This window comes from Kogia breviceps, chromosome 19 (genome assembly GCF_026419965.1).
Source record: "Kogia breviceps isolate mKogBre1 chromosome 19, mKogBre1 haplotype 1, whole genome shotgun sequence".
Lineage (NCBI taxonomy): Eukaryota > Metazoa > Chordata > Mammalia > Artiodactyla > Physeteridae > Kogia > Kogia breviceps.
This window is the reverse complement of record NC_081328.1, coordinates 36,669,630-36,686,796: the sequence shown is the minus strand read 5'-3', so window position 1 is coordinate 36,686,796 and position 17,167 is coordinate 36,669,630. Positions and strand designations below refer to the sequence as shown.

At 59.3% G+C, this 17,167-nt stretch overlaps 1 protein-coding gene across 2 annotated transcripts in view; it reads right to left on the bottom strand.

Moving 5' to 3' along the window:
* Positions 1-17,167, bottom strand: part of ARHGAP23 (Rho GTPase activating protein 23) — an 84,360-nt gene that overhangs the window by 42,534 nt on the left and 24,659 nt on the right. For both annotated transcript variants that reach the window (XM_067020613.1, XM_059046501.2), the window contains exons 2-6: positions 7,273-7,434; positions 4,445-4,472; positions 3,027-3,122; positions 2,748-2,826; positions 2,530-2,584 (exon numbers count right to left, since the gene is read on the bottom strand). In XM_067020613.1, the coding sequence (XP_066876714.1) occupies positions 2,530-2,584; positions 2,748-2,826; positions 3,027-3,122; positions 4,445-4,472; positions 7,273-7,434 (420 nt within the window). The remainder of the gene's footprint in view (positions 1-2,529; positions 2,585-2,747; positions 2,827-3,026; positions 3,123-4,444; positions 4,473-7,272; positions 7,435-17,167) is intronic.

Below are 17,167 nucleotides of genomic sequence, written 5' to 3'. Positions count from 1 at the left end.
GGGGTGAGGAGGAAGTTGCTTCCCTGGGCCAGGCTTGGGGGAGGGGCCAGACTGGCTAAGGGGCCTTGGGCCACCTTCTGGCACCCCAGGCCTGGAACTTGGCGCTGGGAGCTGAGGCTGACGCTGCATTGCTGAGGAGTGACAGGGCCGGGGGCCGGCGCCCAGGCCCAGCCAAAAAAAAGGAGGCGGCCCCCAGGGACAGCAGCCTTGTGGCCCTGGCCTAGCCTGGCCCATGATGGGCTGCCCGGGGGCCTATCTCAGGGTGAAGTATCAAAGAGAGAGAGTGAAACCAAACACACACACACACACACACACACACACACATCACAAGGAGACACAGGAAAATACACACCCAGAGACACACTCACACACACAGAGAGAAACACAATGAGACATACACACAGACAAATAACTACACCTCCAGTCCCAGGCACACACATCATGTGATGAGGACGAGCTAAACCACACCCCTGTACTCAGCCCCCTTCGGACCCACACGCCAGCCGGACGGCTGGCCGGGGACACTCACATACCTCTCCCTCCTGCCATCCTGCCGGCTCCCTGGACTCCCCACATCACGGGAGTGGCGGCAGCATCCCGGCCCGCCTCCACCCTCACCCCACCCCCCGCTAAACCCCACTGACCACTGTGCCGGCCCTGGCCTCCGTCCCCCGAGTCTGCCCTCCCCGCGGCTGCCCTCGGGCCCCCACCGGCTCTCTCGCTGGCTGGCGGGAGGAGAAGGGAGGGGAGGATGGGTGTGGAGGGGCCTCGCCGCGTCGGCGGTGGCGTCAGCGGCTGCCGCGGCCCCATTGGCCTCCAGCCTTGGCTCCCAACCACAGGAATGCCTGGGCCCCACCCTCTGGCCAGCCAGGGAGAGGGGGGCCAACAGAGGCCCCCAGATGCTGACATCTGGGGCTGCCTGCCCACCGGAGCCTGGCAGCAGAGCTCAAGGCTGCTGCCCCACCCTGCCCCTCTCCGGCTGGAGAGAGCAACGCCCCAGTTCCCGCCCTGTCACACCCCACCCCGCCCCCCTCCGGCTGGAGAGAGCAACGCCCCAGGTCCCGCCCTGTCACACCCCACCCCACCCCAGCACACCGCCCTCAGCCTGGGGAAGGGCTTACCGGCAGGGCCCTGGAGACTTGGGGAGAGCCGCCCACCCCTCTGGGTCCCCAACCCTGCCTCCCCCTCCCCAGGAAGGGCAAAGGGGACAATTGAGGTCACGGGCTGGAGGTTCCCAGAGGGGCATGGGGCCAAGTATGGCATTGTGATTACAGTGATTGTGAGAGCACGTCCAGGGCAGAAGCCAGCACGGCAGCTCCCAGGACCTCCCAGGACCTCCCAGGCTTGGCCCTCGGCCACCTCCGTGGGGGCAGTGACCTCGGGGGCAAGCAAGTTGGCATCTGGCTGGCACCCATGAGACCAGGAAACTGGGCACTGGGCAGAGAGGACTGCTCTGGACTCGGGGTCAGAGCTGGGGGCGAAACAGAGAGAGGCAGCATGTGTGTGTGAGTGTGCGTGTGTGACGCGCACGGAGCGCGTGGCATAAATGGGTACACGTGTGAGTGCGGGGTCCGCCGCGTGCAGCGTCTGTGGTACCTGCTCTGTGAGTGGTGGGTGAATGCCGAGTGCTAGCTGTGAAGGAAGGGGCATCTGCACTTGCATAGTGATTGTGGAAGTCCGGGTTGATGTGACGCCGGTGAGCGCACGCGCCTGTGCTGCGATGGAGCAGGCTGCGATGTCTGTGGGCGTACGTGTTGTGACAACAGCAAACATCTGTGATGTCGTAAGTGTTCATGTTGAGGTGGTGAGAAGTCCAGGTGTACGTGGTGGGGCACACTGCGGTGTTGTGTTGTGGGGATCTGAAATGCTGAGGAGTGTGTGGTGCACTGTGATGTTTGTGGTCGTGGGTGTGGGGTAGTGGGTGCCTGTGTGTAGCACTGAGGGGTGGTGTGTATCGTGGTAAGTGCCTGCTATGGTGTGTCTGGCAGGTGGTGTGCGTTATCACATACTGCAGTGTACGGTGTGGTAGTTGAAGGGTGGGCTTGTGCGCGGCTGTGTACCTAGTGTTCTCTGCTTATGTATTGAGTGGTCCACGGTATGCTGTGTGAGGGGGAGCACTCGACAGTGGGGTACTGTGTGCGTGTGTGTGGACACATCTATAAGAGACATGCTCACTCGAAGCCAGGCAGGGAGGGGTGCGGGTAACAGGTGTCTCACGGGAGCCACAGGAACGTGCCAGTCTGGCAGGGCCCGCTGGGCCACGCTCCTTCCAGACACCCTGGCAGGAATCCTGCCGGCCCAGGCCAGCGTCTCCCCCTCCCCCAGCACAGCCCCGATCGAAGCAACCGGAAGCCCCAGCCCGGGGACGGGCCTGGCATCCCCAGTTGGGCAATGCCGGGCTGGTGCTGCCCCCACACTCACTCCTCCGCCTCCCAGAGGGCCCGATGCAGGAGGGAGGCCCAAGGAGAAGGGCTGCATCCTGCCCCAGCACCCAGGGTCCTCCACCTCAGATAGCAGGGCAGGACTCACCAGCTGGAGGATGTCCTCGTCCTTGGGCATGATGGAGAGCTCCAGAGTGTCATCGCTACAGAGACAGGGCAGGGGGTCAGGCCAGGTTGAGGCAACAGGGTCTGGGAGAACAGGGATCCTGGTCGCCAGGGCACCACCAGGGCCAAGGGGGGGGGGTGAGTAGGGACCTGTGAGTGGGCTGGGGGCTCTCGTGGGAGAAGGGAGGCAGGGGCGCTCACCTATTCTGGATCAGAGCTATGACCTGGGAGTAGGTCTTCCCGATGACGCTCTCCCCATTCACCTTCACCAGCCGGTCTCCTGGGGACCAGGGACAGGGCCACAGGTGAGCAGGCCAAAGGGTGTCAATGGCCCTACCTGAAAACCCCTGTACCATGTATGGATGACAGTGGGGGACAGGAGCCTCCCCAACACCTGGATCCCAAAATTCCATCCTAACCAGAGGGTAGGGAGAAGAGAACCAGAGCTGTGCGATGAGCCAGGTAACCGGGACAGCTCACCTGTTCGAAGCCCCGCCCTATGGGCAGGGCCATCATCCTTCACATTCTTGACAAAGATGGTGTCCATGGGCTCCAGGCGGTGCCGGGGGGAGGGTCCTGGTGAGCATCAGCCAGGTTAGCTGGGGGTGGCTGCTGAAGGTCACACCCATGCACAGCTACACACACAGGGGACACACACTCAGAGAGTGATCACACTCACACGGACACAAACACAGACCCACACATCCACAGGGACACGGATGCACAGGGTCTGACAAGACAACACACTGCTGGGAAAATGAAAACACACGGAGTCACTCCTTAAATGGCTCCTGCGTCCCAGCGCTGTGCTAGAAAGTAGACTACAAAGGATGGACAGACATGGCCCTTGCCCTTCCCGAGCTCACGGTCTAGAGGGGCAGACAGACAGACATGTGCACACACACACACACACACACACACACACACACACACACATCACAAGACAAAGGAAGGGTGCCATGAAAGTCCTGAAGATACACAGCAGGGAGGAAAACCCACACGCATAGAGAGTGTCCACGCCCAGACCCAAGGAGAGCCAAGCAAGACCCTGAGGCTCACAGAGACCCAGCACCTGAACCTCCCACCCCACTCCCTTCCCCAGGGTCAGGGGACTCCAAGCAGAGGCCTAAGGATCCGGGGCCTGGCACTCGGCCCTCCATGACATCACGTTACACCCCAGCAGTACTCCTCTGCTGCTAACTGCTAACTGTTAACTGTCTCCACCAGAGAAACGGGCCTGCTCTAGGTCAGCTGGCTCCTCCCCTATCACAGGCCTCTACAATGGGGATTCAGGAAGACAGTGGCCCCATGGTTGCCCAGCAAAGGCCCCATTGGTAGAGAAGGAAGTCAGTCTGTTCAAGGGGTTCTGCGTTGAACACCCCGGGAAGCCTGGGTTCCAGTAAGGAGCCGTTTGGGAGAGCAAGGGTGACAGCCAGGGGAGTTAGGCTCACATGTGAAAAGAGAAAGACCTCGGGGCCCCCGTTATGCCCCGAGAACCCCAGTGTCTCTATCCCCAAGGACGGCCCTTGATCAGCGGCACACTACCTCCCTCCCCGAGGGCCCTGCAGGCCCTGCCTCTGCCTCCGTCTAGGCTGGGAGTAACTCCAGGGCAGGGGCCAGGGCTTGGAAACCTATCTGCTCCCAGAACGCCACTCCCAGCGTGCAATGGACAGGCCCAGAGGAAGAAAACTGCGAGAAAGGAAAGGGAGGACAGAGAGAGTGAGCAAAGGTTTCGAGCGGACACACAGGGAAGAGCCGAGACAGGGGCATCGGTCAAGGGTGGGGGGCGCAGCAGAATCCAGGCTGACCTGGGGGGGGAGGGAGAGACACAGAAGCGGGAGAGGACCAGTCCCAGCTGAGCCCCAGCCCCTGGAGCCCAGTCCCCTGTCACTGCTCACCTCCTCCTCGGCCTCCATTCTCTTCCTCCTGCAGGGAACAGAGGTGGGTGTGGGCCCTCGGCAGCACAGAGGGAGGCCCAGCTCCACCTGGGAGGGCCCCTTCAAGCTCCCCCACCCAGCAGCCTCCCCTCTTATCATCTTTCAACTAGCCCAACAGCCAGAGGGGGTGGGAGGGGTGCCCACGGAGAGGTCAAGTCCCAGGCACTGTCCCCCGGTAACAGGAGCCCTCTCTCAACGCCTGCCGATCCTACTGCATCAGCATCTCAGCCGTCCGAAAGGCCCCAATCCAGTGGGGGACCCACGACCCCTTCCCCTGGGGAGCTCGAAGCCCCATGGATGAGGGGCCAAACACACTCACACACAGACAGGACCCAGGCAGACACAGATAAGCAGGCATGACAAGTGCAAACAGAGGCTATCAGCTCTTAGAGAATGGCAGGGAAGCCCTGATTAGAGCCCCTCTGGGAGGGTTTTTTTTTTTTTTTTTTTTTTTTTTTTTTTTTTTTTTTGCCGTACGCGGGCCTCTCACTGTTGTGGCCTCTCCCGTTGCGGAGCACAGGCTCCGGACGCGCAGGCTCAGCGGCCACGGCTCACGGGCCCAGCCGCTCCGCGGCACGTACGATCCTCCCGGACCGGGGCACGAACCCGCGTCCCCTGCATCGGCAGGCGGACTCTCAACCGCTGCGCCACCAGGGAGGCCCTGGGAGGGGGTTTTAAGGCAAGTTTGAGGCCGGCTGGGAGAAGGCATTCTGGGTGAGGTGAGTGGAGTATGCTGGCACTTGGTGGCAGAAACAGGACTGGATCAACTGACGTGAAGCAGAGGCGTGTCAACACCAGCAAGTGACAGGAGTCAGACTAAAGCCTTCAGCTTTGAAAGGAGAGAAAGAGGGAGCCAGGGAAGGTTCTTGAGTGGGAGAGAGTAGATGTGAAAATACTTCTGGCATCTAGGTGCAGGGCTAAGAAATGGAGTCGAGGAGACCCACTGGGGAGGCCTCTGGGGTCATCCTGCTGAGTGAGGGGGTGGGGCAGGGCACTGCATCTGGGGAGGAATCAGGAACCAGGGCAAGAAGAAGTCAGAGAGACAGGCCAGCAGGATGTGGCATCTTCGAGTTGGACAGGACCTTTGGGGTCATCTTGTCTAATCCTCTCTACAGATCATCCATTTTACAGATGACAGGGTGTGACTTGTCCAGGGCCACCCAGAGACAATAGAGGAGCCAGTGCTGGAACCCAGGACTCTTGGGCACCCCAGCCAGGACAGGAAGGCTGCTGGGCTCTGCTGGAGAGCAGCCCCTCTGGCCCTGCCCTCCCGTGTGGGGAGTGTGCCCGCTGATGTGAGCTGCCAGCACAGTGAGTGGGTCGCAGAGGCAGATGGGTGCATGGAGACCGGTGAGCTCCCTGGGGGCTCCCAGCCCTGGGCATGTTCTGGAAAGGGATGGAGCCCGTCCCTGGCTTGCCCTGCCCCAGGGTCTTCCAGTCCCCCATGTGAGCGAGGTCTCTCTGAGACAGGTCCACCGCCCAGTCTAGACCACTCAGGCTGTGTCTGCAGGGTCACCCTCAGCAGGGTTCCCTGAGAGAAGGTGGAAGGGCCAGGAAGGAGGGACATTCTGGAGAAGGAGGGAAGGAAGGACCGGAGGGAGGTTCCAGGGAACTCGGAGGTTGGTGTCCTCGGGCATAAGGGGTGAGGCAGTGCCCCTCCCCCACACCATCAGCCCCCACTTATAGCCAGTGCGAAGAGTTTATGCAGGGACCCCAGACTCAGACACAGGTGTGAGAGCTGCACAGCGACATGTACACATGAAGCGTATACAGACACGTGTCTAGATATACACGCATGCACGTACACGACTAGCATACCATGCACGCACGTGTGCATACAGAGAGACACGTGCAGGCACACAGACACAGGCAGAGAAATCCAATGCCTTGGTTCTCTGGCAGGTGGGACTAAGCTCCCCAAGGGAGAGCCCCCCAGCAGCTGTGCAGGCCGGTCCCAGCCCTGGGGTAGGGGAGAAACAGGTTCACAGACTCCAGAATAAATCTTTCTCCCCTCCTGCTGGGAGAGAGGTGGGGGAAGGGAGCTGGCCCCTCCTTGGGAGCCCTGGTTCCTGCCTAGGCCCCCCTCATGTCTTCCTGTCAGGGACCCCCTCCCCCAGCCCACACCATGGCTTAGGCCGAGTAGCCCCGGTTCCTGGACTCAGAGAACTTGACGTTCATATTAGGGTTGGAAGGGCCCTCAGGAATCAAATAGATCAATGCCCTCAAGGAGATGGCAGGAGAAATGGGGCCCAGAGAGGGTGAGACCACCCAAGATCCACAGTGAGTTAGGAGTTGTACCAGGACTGGAACCCAGGTCTCCCGCCCAGCCCAGGGCTCTTTCCAGGCCCAAATCTGAGGCCAGCATGGGCCTGGGGCGCTCTGGGAGGGGGTCCCGGAGGTGTGTGAGGACAGACTCCCGGAGAGCTCAGGCTAGGGAGAGGCAACTAACCCAGCTCAGAAGCGGCCAGTGGACAAGGGGTCCCCGGAAGCCCATATCTCTGAGAAGCTGTTCATCTTCCAGAGGCTGAGTCGGTGGGGGGCCAACCCGGCTCCCTCACCTCTAGCTCCTCGCCCCGAGCCAGCCACGGCCCCTTCTCCTGAGAAGACTGAGCCCGGAGCGGGTGGGGGCTTGTCTACGGTCACCCCACACAAATGACCCAGCCAGGGCTGCCCCTGCCTCTCGGTGACCCTCTTCTCCAGGCCACAGAAGCAGCAGGGAGGGGACAGCACAAAGGAATTCCCCCTGAAAGCTCCCTCAGGCCAGGCCAGCAGGGGCACAGGACGTGTACCTTCAGGCTACAGTGCACAGCGGACTCAGGCGGGTACACGATGAAGTGGCGCAGGGTGAAGCCAAAGCCGTCCTGGAGGCTTTTGTGCAGCAGCAGTGTCCTCGGGCCCTGCCAGGGGAGGGGGCGCCCGGGAAAGCACCCATCTCTTGGGCCCAGTGGCAGCTGTGGGAGCACAGGGAGAAGGGTGAGACGCCAGTCTGCACACTGCCTCCTGCAGCCCAGAGGACCTGGGGGGCTGCCAGTTGCATGGACCCTCTTGTGCCCTGACCGACGCCCTGCTCTCCCCTTCCTCCTTCCCTTCCCCCCTCATCAGCCCAACAGTTTCTTTCTTTCCTCAATTCCCTCACAACACCTTTGTGTCCAGGGAAATAACAGTGTGGCGAGCCAGGTGTCCATTCAGTTCCGTTCGGCCAATGTTCACTGACTCTGGACACACAGCCTTCCTGCCTGGGAAGTGCCTGATGCTGTCTGAGCTCATTCCCGCCTGCTGCCCAATCTCACACATGCACACACACACACATATGCAGACACAGACCCATCCATACACACTCACGCAGACAGGACACATCACAAACACCCAGACAAGCACACTCAGGTGCAAAAGTGCACAGATACACCGACGAACACATACACGCCCACTCAGGTAGACACACGCACACGGCACACACAGGCGCAGAGACTGGCACACACGTGCGTCCTTCAGTAGCAGCAGCAGGAACAGGTGGGGACTTACGAGCCGCAAGGGAGTGGACTGAACGTCCGAGAGTCCACTGAAGGAAGTGAGTGGAGAACCGGGTGGGGGGCGAGGAGGGGAGACACTCTGCCGCCCTCTGGCCGCCGCACCGGAATACTTGGGACTCCCCAAGATGACAGGGCAGAGGGTGTCTGAAGACAAGGGTTTGGGGGGCACATGGGTCTGTTTCTGAGGCAAGAGGGAGAAGAGGAGGATAGTGCCTGAGAGGGGGCTCCCTTCAGGTGCCCTGCTCGGACACAGAGAGGGAAAGTGGGTGACAGGAGGGTGTCAGAGAGATGGGTACACAGGGAGGCAGATGGCAGACTGGAGGACATGGGAGTCACGGACAGGCTGCCTAGTGAAAAGCCAGCAGGGCTCCCTCGGGGGGCTCTTTAACCCCTGATCTCGGGCAGCCTCACCTACCTGGTGCCCCTAACCCAAACCCCTCAAAGGGCAAGAAGCCCCTCCCCCACCCCCAACAGTCCTCACCCACTCATTCCTCCTTGGCACCAGGCAGGAGCCTTCAGCTGTGGGAAGACAGGTGCGGCTGGGTGCAGAGGGAGGAAGCCCATTGGTTTCGGGGTGAGGGGCTCCCACTTCACTACGAAGTTCCCCTGGCTTCCCCAGCTCGAATCCGCCACTCAGATGTACTGATACTGAGAAGTCCCTGCATGCATGCATCCATCCGCCCTCCTGTTCACACATCCGGCAGGAGCAGGTCCTGTGCCCAGCCCTAAGCTAGGGATTTCTGCGTGGGGTGGGAGGCTGGGCTGCATGGGGCGGGAGGTTTGGGGAGGGGATATCCTCAAATCTCAGAAGATTAAAGAAAAACGTAACAGAGGCAACAGGCTTACTTAGTACAGTCCCAGAGGACATAGCCAGGTGGAAGATACGAGGAGGCCTAGTGAAGCTTTGGGCCAGGGACACCATTCTATAATCACCATACATCTGTAAAGCTACCCAGATGAGACTGTGAGTTCTCTGTCCTCACAAGGGTCCAAGCAAAAGCTGGACAACCCCCATCCAGGAGGCCTTAGGAAGACTTAGCTGGGATTCTGGCATCGGGCAGGAGGTCCAGTGATGGCCCCTCAGCTCCTTCCACTTGTGGCTATAGTCTGGACTCTCCCACTGAGCTCCACACCCCCATGGGGGTCTGAGGAGGCCAGAGGAGAAAATTCTCTGGGAATTCTGTTGAGGTCTGAAATCCCCTGGATTTCCTGTCTCCACAGACCTGGCAAGGAACTGACCAGGGAGGGAAGAGGGCCTCAGGGGACGCTCCACTGCCCCCTCCTACCAAAACCCCTGCTCTTCTCCAGTGTGGGGTGCCTCCCCTGCATGCCCTCCACCCAGGCTCTGGGCTGAGGCTGTTCAGAGGGCCTATTGTTTTGCTGGTGTCCTGGATTAAGGTTTAAGCCACCAGCTGCCCCAGTGACGAGAAGTGGCTGGGACAGGTCCCCGCACGTCCCCCACCTTTCCCCCAGCACACATCCTGACTGGAGCTGCCAGCTGCCTGGGGGTGCCACTTCCGGGGGCGGTTGGGGGGGGTTGGAGGAGGGGCCCGTAATCCAGGGCAGTGGGCATGCCTTTCTCTCTCAGGTCCTCTCCTCACCCAGGCACCACTGGTGGCCCCTCCCTTAGCTCTACCTCTCCCTTTCCTCTTTTCCTTCCTTCCAGTGCTCCTTCCCCCATCCCTGCCAACGAGGTTCCTGAGAATGTCCGTGTGGTAATCCCCCGCCACAGCTACCACACCCTGCCTGACAAGGAGACACTGAGGCCCCCATCAGTGGCCAGACTTCGCCGCTCTCCTGTGGGAAGTTCTTCCTTAGGTTTAACCTCAGTCCTTCATTCTATTATGCATGCATGTTTCCTCTCCTCTCCTCTCCTCCAGTCTGGGACAATACTGGGTCTTGCTCTCATCTTGAGGGGGAGGGAAGTGACAGATGCAGAAACAGAGAAGGGAGCAGCAATGGAAGGTGATGAGATTGGGAAGAGGTACAGTTCACACACATCCCCAACTCTGCTGTCTGAGGTAGGCACAGAGACAAGGGGAAGGAGAGCGAGAGGCTCAGAAGACATAGGGAAATCACTGATGAATGCTCCCAGGCCCAGATCTATTTCCAAACGCTCCCACTCTCATGTCAGGAAAGAAAGAGACATCCAGAAATACAGCTGATGGTGGGAGAAGGGCAGGTGACCCCAGGGCCACAAATTAGACAGAACTGGACACGTGGTGGGTTGGCAACACCAGGAACTAGAACCCAGGAGTCCTGCTCCTCCCCTCCCCCAGGAGCATAAAGAGGTCGTTGCAGGGAGCACAGCTTTCACGCTGGGCATGGCGCCCACTGTGACTCACGCCCTACCAGCCTGGTCGATCCCGGACATCAGAAACGCTGTCCCCACCCCCCTCTCCAGCCCTGTCAGTCCTCACCCTAAGATCACTCATTCCCTGCTGGGGCCCATTCGCCACCTCAGCCTCCTTGGCTCGCTTGAAAACCCTTGAGTGTCTCTGCGCCCAGGTCCCCTACCAGGGAGACGGCAGAGTGATGCCCCTCCTGCTTCATTAGGGTACCCCTGCATGGTTCTGACTCAGGGTCACTGCCAGCCCAAACTCTGCAGGATTCCATGTCCTGGCATCTCTTCAAACAACCCTGGTCCCTTCCATCCTTCCACTGCCTATAAATCAAGAGGCTTGAGCCCACTGGAGGCCACCAGCAGACTGAGGGTTGTGATCTGGCACCCCTGGAAAAGCTCTCAGCCACGAGCCTGCCGCCCTCACCTGCATCTCTCCAGCTTCTCACTCACTCCCCACTCCGGGGGCGGGGGTGATCGGTTCCCAAGCGCAGGGCGCACACAGCTCAAGGAACGCAGGGAATTGGTGGCCCGGTCCCACCCACCGGGGCGAGGCCTGTCCGGACCCCTACCCCTGCCTCCGACCGACCCCGTTGGCCCCCGAGGCGCTCACCCTGGCCGGGCGCTGCCCGGGCGCGCGGCGGTCGCTGTGGCTGAGGCAGGGCAGCCAGAGGCAGCGCGGCTCCGGGGCGCTGCAGTCCACGCCGACGGCGCGCTCCCAGCGCCAGCCCCCGGCCCCCGCGCGCTCCACGCGCCACACCGCGCTGCCCACGAGCGCCGCGGCCGGCGGGGGGCCCCGGGCCCGGCCGCCGCCCCGGCCCCAGCGCGCCGTGTGCCCGGCTTCCGGAGAATGGCGCGCTGCGCGGGGGCCGGCGGCCGCTCCTCGGCGCCCGGCGGGCGGCGTCCTCGGCCCCCCGGGCGGCGGCGGCGGCGGGCGGGCCCCGGGGGTCCCCGCCCGCCCCCCGGAGCCACGGGCCCGGAGCCCTGGGGCCCCCAGGGGACGGACGGCCCGCGCGGACGGCAGCAGGACGGCTGCAGCAGCTCCGCGCCTCCTGGCCGAGAGCGCCTGAGCCCGGACACGCCGGCGAGTCTCGCAGGGCAGACGCCTCCCCCTCCGGGGCGGCCCCTGTGCGCGGCCGCCCCATCCCACACACTCACACTCCCCACACACGAGAGGCCCTGCACAGCGCCCACGCAGTCTCACACACACACACACACACACACACACACACACACACACACACACACACACACCACTCACATAAAAACTTACTGTACCTGCCCGCGCAGTCTTACACTCCTTTCAGACCAAAGCTCAACCAGCTGCCTGCGCCCCAGAGAAATACATATTCCCACGCGTACATATGTAAACACACACCCAACCCACCTTTACAGACCCGCACCACACACACATCTAGATACCCCACACCCTGCCCCCCCCACACACAGTCACTCACTCCCCCTGTCCACATACATACCCTACACAAACACATTATTCCCTTCATATACACATTGCACGTGGACATCCTTCTGTATGCACACACACTTTGGACACCCTCCCATGGGTACAATGGCCCACACACCACACAGAGACACATTTGCAAGCATACCCACTGTGCCCCTGAAAGCACACCAGGCCCCCACCTGCCCACCCGTACATTCCACACACACCCCACAGAGAGACCCACAAACCCCATGAAGGCACACACCTAGAACACGTGCACACACTACCCAGCACACCCACTCCATGCATTGCTGCCGTGCCCCCTCAGGTCTCACACACACACACACACACACACACACACACACACACACACACACAGAGCCCTGCTCAGAGAGCAGTGCTCTCTCATAGTCACCCCACCTCAGAGTCACGTTATACCCTTCCCACCACCACCTGTGGGAGCGTGTGACAGACCCTTTTCCCCAGGACCCCCTGCCCATTATGCTCTACCCAGAGGGGCCACCACAAGCCCACAATGGGCTCCAAGCTGGCCCCCACCTCACCCGTAGCATGTGAGTCAGACAGGAAGCCCCAGTCGATGGCAGACCCTGCCCTCCGCCCCTTCCTGGCTCTCTCTCTTCCCAGGCCCCTTTCCGGGTGGGGCCGACAGAGGCCTTGACTAGTAGACATGTCATGGCCACCCCCATTTCTATCCCACTTGACTGTTCACCGTGTGCTCCCCCCCCGCACAGCCACTGCCCTGACCCAGTTTTCAGAAAACAACAGAAGCCCAAGAGCACCCAGCTCGCTAGGGCAGCACTGGGACTCCAAGTCCGGAGACCCTCATTCCAACTTTGGATCTTATACCTAAATTCTAGCCAGCATCTAGGTAAGGGAGGCCGGCAGCAGAGGGGAACAGATCCAGCCCAACCCTGCTCCCAAATCTAGGAGTCGGGGGAGGAAGAGTCATGGGGTTGGGCCCTTGTGGGGGAAAAGCCACCAGAAGGGAGAACCAGGCAGAAGCGTCATCTCCTCCTTCCCTCCCTCATCCCATCACCTGCTGTCCACAGCAAGGACAGGCCAGGATGGAGGATCCTGTGGGAGGAGGTAGAGGAGAGAGAAAGAGGGGCACACAGAGGAGGGGAAACCAAGGGGAGAAGGAAGAGAAATAGAGGACCATGGGGGTGGGCAGGAGCCGGGGTGGCGGGGGGAGGAAGGGTGAGGGTGAGGCGTGTGGGGGCCAGGGAGCGGTTTTGTTCTCCTGTTTCCTGTTTGCCGCTTGCTGGGCCCCCTGTGCAGGAGCTGGACCCCCACCCCCACCCTGGCGGAAGCCGGAAGGGAAGAGCGAGGCCGCCACCAGCGCTGAGTCAGGAGGGTTTGGGACAGAGTGGGAAAGGACCGCGGTCAGGGGGAGCAGGACTCCTGGCATCTCCGTAAGCACCTCCCCTGCCCCCATCACTAGGAAACCAAGGCTTCTGGGTCAGGATCATTCCTGCCCTTGTCATGCCCTCCAAAGGCCAGGGCCTCAGACCAGCTGGAAGCACCACCGAGATGTCCTCGGCCATGTCAGACTCTGCCGCCCCAAATGGAGGGCAATGACCACAGGGATGTCCTGACTCAGAGTCTGACCTGCTTTCCCAGCAGGCAGCCAGTTAGTCCCCCCAGCTGCCTAACTTCCTTTCCTCTTGCTGCAAGTCCAGTCCCTGGTTGTGAGGAAATAAGACTCACTCTCCCCTCTTATGCCCCATGGAGCCTCTCATGGCCAACAGGTGCTGCTGTGTATCTGGATCAAGAATCAACCTCCCTGGGGCTTCCCTGATGGCGCAGTGGTTAAGAATCTGCCTGCCAATGCAGGGGACACAGGTTCGAGCCCTGGTCAGGGAAGATCCCACATGCCACAGAGCAATTAAGCCCGTGCGCCACAGCTACTGAAGCCTGTGCACCTAGAGCCCATGCTCCGCAACAAGAGAAGCCACCGGAATGTGAAGACCGCGCACCTCAACGAAGAGTAGTCCCTGCTCACTGCAACTAGAGAAACTAGTGCAGCAAAAATAAAATAAATTCTTTTTTTTTTTTTTAAGAATCGACTCCCCCCCACCCCGCCCTCGAAACTGCTAAGGGTTCTGAAGGCTGGTTCTGAGGGCTGCAGGGAGAGGTGAGGTGGAGAAGCAGCACTGGGTTTCTGTGTTCAGGGCAGCAGAGACCTGGGAAATGATAAGCCATCTATGATGCCCATCTCCTGCCCTCTAATCTGGCAGGGGCAACAAGGCCCCCAGAAGGAGGTAACAGCCTCCTCCAACACAAACCCACACCTTCCCCACCCCACCCACTCCACCCCAGCTTCCTCCACAGGCATGTCAGGAGCACGGTACACACCACAGGGCCTAGAAACTTACACATAGTTTGAATAAATGATCTTCCAGGCCTGGGGAGCCTCTCGGCCCCCTCCCCCATTTCCTTTGGGAAAGGAATGTGGGGTGGGCCCCAGAGTGTAGTGGGGGAGGGGGCCAAGGGCTGGGAAATACCAGGCGTAGCTGAGATTCTATTCCAAGCCTTCCTGCCTGGTGTGAGTCCTCCTCCCCTACACCCTCCCCAGCTTCCTCCCCCCAAATCAGGAATTACCCCGCTGAGCAGTCCCTCCCATCAATCCTCTAGTTTGACCAGCTTGCAAAATCCATTCAACCTTATCTTCCTGAAGGTCCCAGCGGAGGGCTTGGGGACTACACCCCCAAAGGGAGGGCATCCGGTCTGCCTCTCTCCACATGAGATCATCATCCATTACTGTTTGAAAGCACTTTCACTTTATCTCATTTGACCCTTACCCTAAGAGTTGGATATTTGAGATTGTTTTTATACCCATTTTTCAGATGCAGAAACTGAGACTCAAAGAGGACAAGTGACTGGTACAAGGCTTGCTTTTACTAAAGTGGGACCATCCCAGGGTTCTACCCCTAACTCAGATTGTTTTTATACCCATTTTTCAGATGCAGAAACTGAGACTCAAAGAGGACAAGTGACTGGTACAAGGCTTGCTTTTACTAAAGTGGGACCATCCCAGGGTTCTACCCCTAACTCAGATCTCTTTCCATTATCCTCTCATTTACGTATTCAAGAACCACGACTTGAGTGCCTGCTGTGGGTCAGGGGCTGTGCTGGGGGCTGGGACAGCTTAGAAAAACAAGACGAGTGTAGACCTTACCCTCAGGGCGCTTACAGTTCTACTAGTGTTGTCCTAGCTCCTGAAGTCTTCAGGGGTCCCCAGTTCCAGATCCAGGCCCAAGCCAGCTGCCTTCAGCCCCACCAAGGGAGACCCCCATATACATACCAAAGGAGGCCCTGTGTCAGGGCTTCAGGGCCTCTTCTCTCTGGGAGCGGACAGTTTGTTTGAGAGTGGGGTTAGGGGCCTCCCAGGTAAGCCTTTGAACCAGAGTGGGCTGAGCTGGAGAAGCAGAAGACTGCAGGGGCCAGCCTGACGACCAGAAACGGGAAGAGGGGAGCATCCTGGGGCCCAAGGGTCAGATGATAGGAGAAGGAGAGAAACTGATACTGCTGAAGGGCGTGTGGCTCAGGAAGTGAGAGAGAGGGGTCTCAGGGTCAATTTGCCTGCTTTCCTTCCTCTGCTTGCTTTGTGCCTCCTCCCAGAATTCAGGCTTCAAACCACAGGACAAACAATGCCCCCAACCCAAGAGAATCATCCGGCAGGCATTTCTAAAGCTCGGCCGACTGGTTCCATACACCCATCACACACCATCAAACTGGGACCCCCCCACACACAACCTCACACACAGACGGAGAAAATCCCCTGCCAGCCCATCCATCCCAGGCATGCAGGCAATGCGATACCCAAGGAATGCCCGCCCCGCCCGCGCCTGGGCCTCTGACCCCTGCCCCAGTCTCCTCATTCAAGGGCAGCCGCCCCCTCCTTCCTCCTCCACCCTTCTGCCCCACTCAGATGCCTGCTTCCCAGCACCACTTGTGTGCAGTCCCGACGTGCCCCAACAGGCCAAGTGGATGAGCCGGCCAGGCAGGCCAGAGTCTCCCCAACACCCTCTGTGTGCAGATAACCCCGCGTCACCGGGAACCTGGGAACCCCACACTCGGTCTAGCCTGCGGGCAGTGGGTGGTTCAGAGGGTCTCTCCAGCCCCCGTGCTTTCCCCATCCGGGGCCAGTCTTGCCCTGAGTAAGGGTGTCGCAACGCTCCTCTCCCACCCTGAAATTGGGCCCGTGCCAAGGAAGGCTGGGGGAGGGGAGGGTGAGAGAAAAGGGAGGAGGAAGCACTGGTGATGCCAGAAATCAAGGAGGGACCAACACAATCCCAAGCAGCACAGAATCCCCTAGTTCTTCCGGTGGCAGTACTGCTCAGGAGTTAGCACGTGGGCTCCAGGGCCCTCTGGAATCCAGGGCTTCTGGGACTGAGTCCTATCGCTACCCCATTCTGGCTGTGAGACCTTGGGTGAGTTATTTAACCTCTTTGAGCCTCAGTTCCTCACCAAGAAAATGGGAATGACACTAAGTTCCGCCTCATAGGTTCTTAGGAGAATTAAGTCAATTAAAGAAAGTCTTGAGCATATAGTAGGGGTTCAATAAACGCAAACTTTTGTTTGTTTTCTTTTTTAAAAAATAATTTTATTGAGATATAATTGACATGTAACGTTATATTAGTTTCAGGTGTACAGCATGATTGGCTATTTATGTATATATTGAAATGATCTCCACAATAAGTCTAGTTAAACATCTGTCACCATACTTAGTTACAGAAGTTACTTCTTGTGATGAGATCTTTTAAGATCTACCCTCTTAGCAACTTTCAAACATGCAATACTCTATTATTAACTATAGTTGCCATGCTGTACATTACAGCCCCAGGACTTATTTATTTTATAACTGGAAGTTTGTGCTTTTTGACTCCCTTCACCCGTTTCACCCCACACCCCCACCACTCTGGCAACCACCAGCCTGTTCTCTGTATCTGTGAGCTTGGGGTTTGGGGGGGTTCTTTTTAGACTCACATATAAGTGAGATCATACATAAGGTATTTGTCTTTCTCCGACTTATTTCACTTAGCATAATGTCCTCAAGGTCAACGCAAGATGTTTTTTCATTGTCTTTTGCATATTCACACTCTCACACACCCAACCACACTCACATTCAGACAAGCAGACAACTCAGCCACACGTACACAAAGACAGTGACACATGCAGACACTCAAGGAGGTCTGTACAAACCCAGGCGAACCTTTTCATGTGGTCATCACCACCACCTCCCACTGCCTACCCGCTACAGGCCCCTATGTGCCCCACCTCCCCCTAATAAGCAGGGAGGAATCATCAGGAACCCCCCTTCCATAGCAGAACTTCGGCAGGCCCAG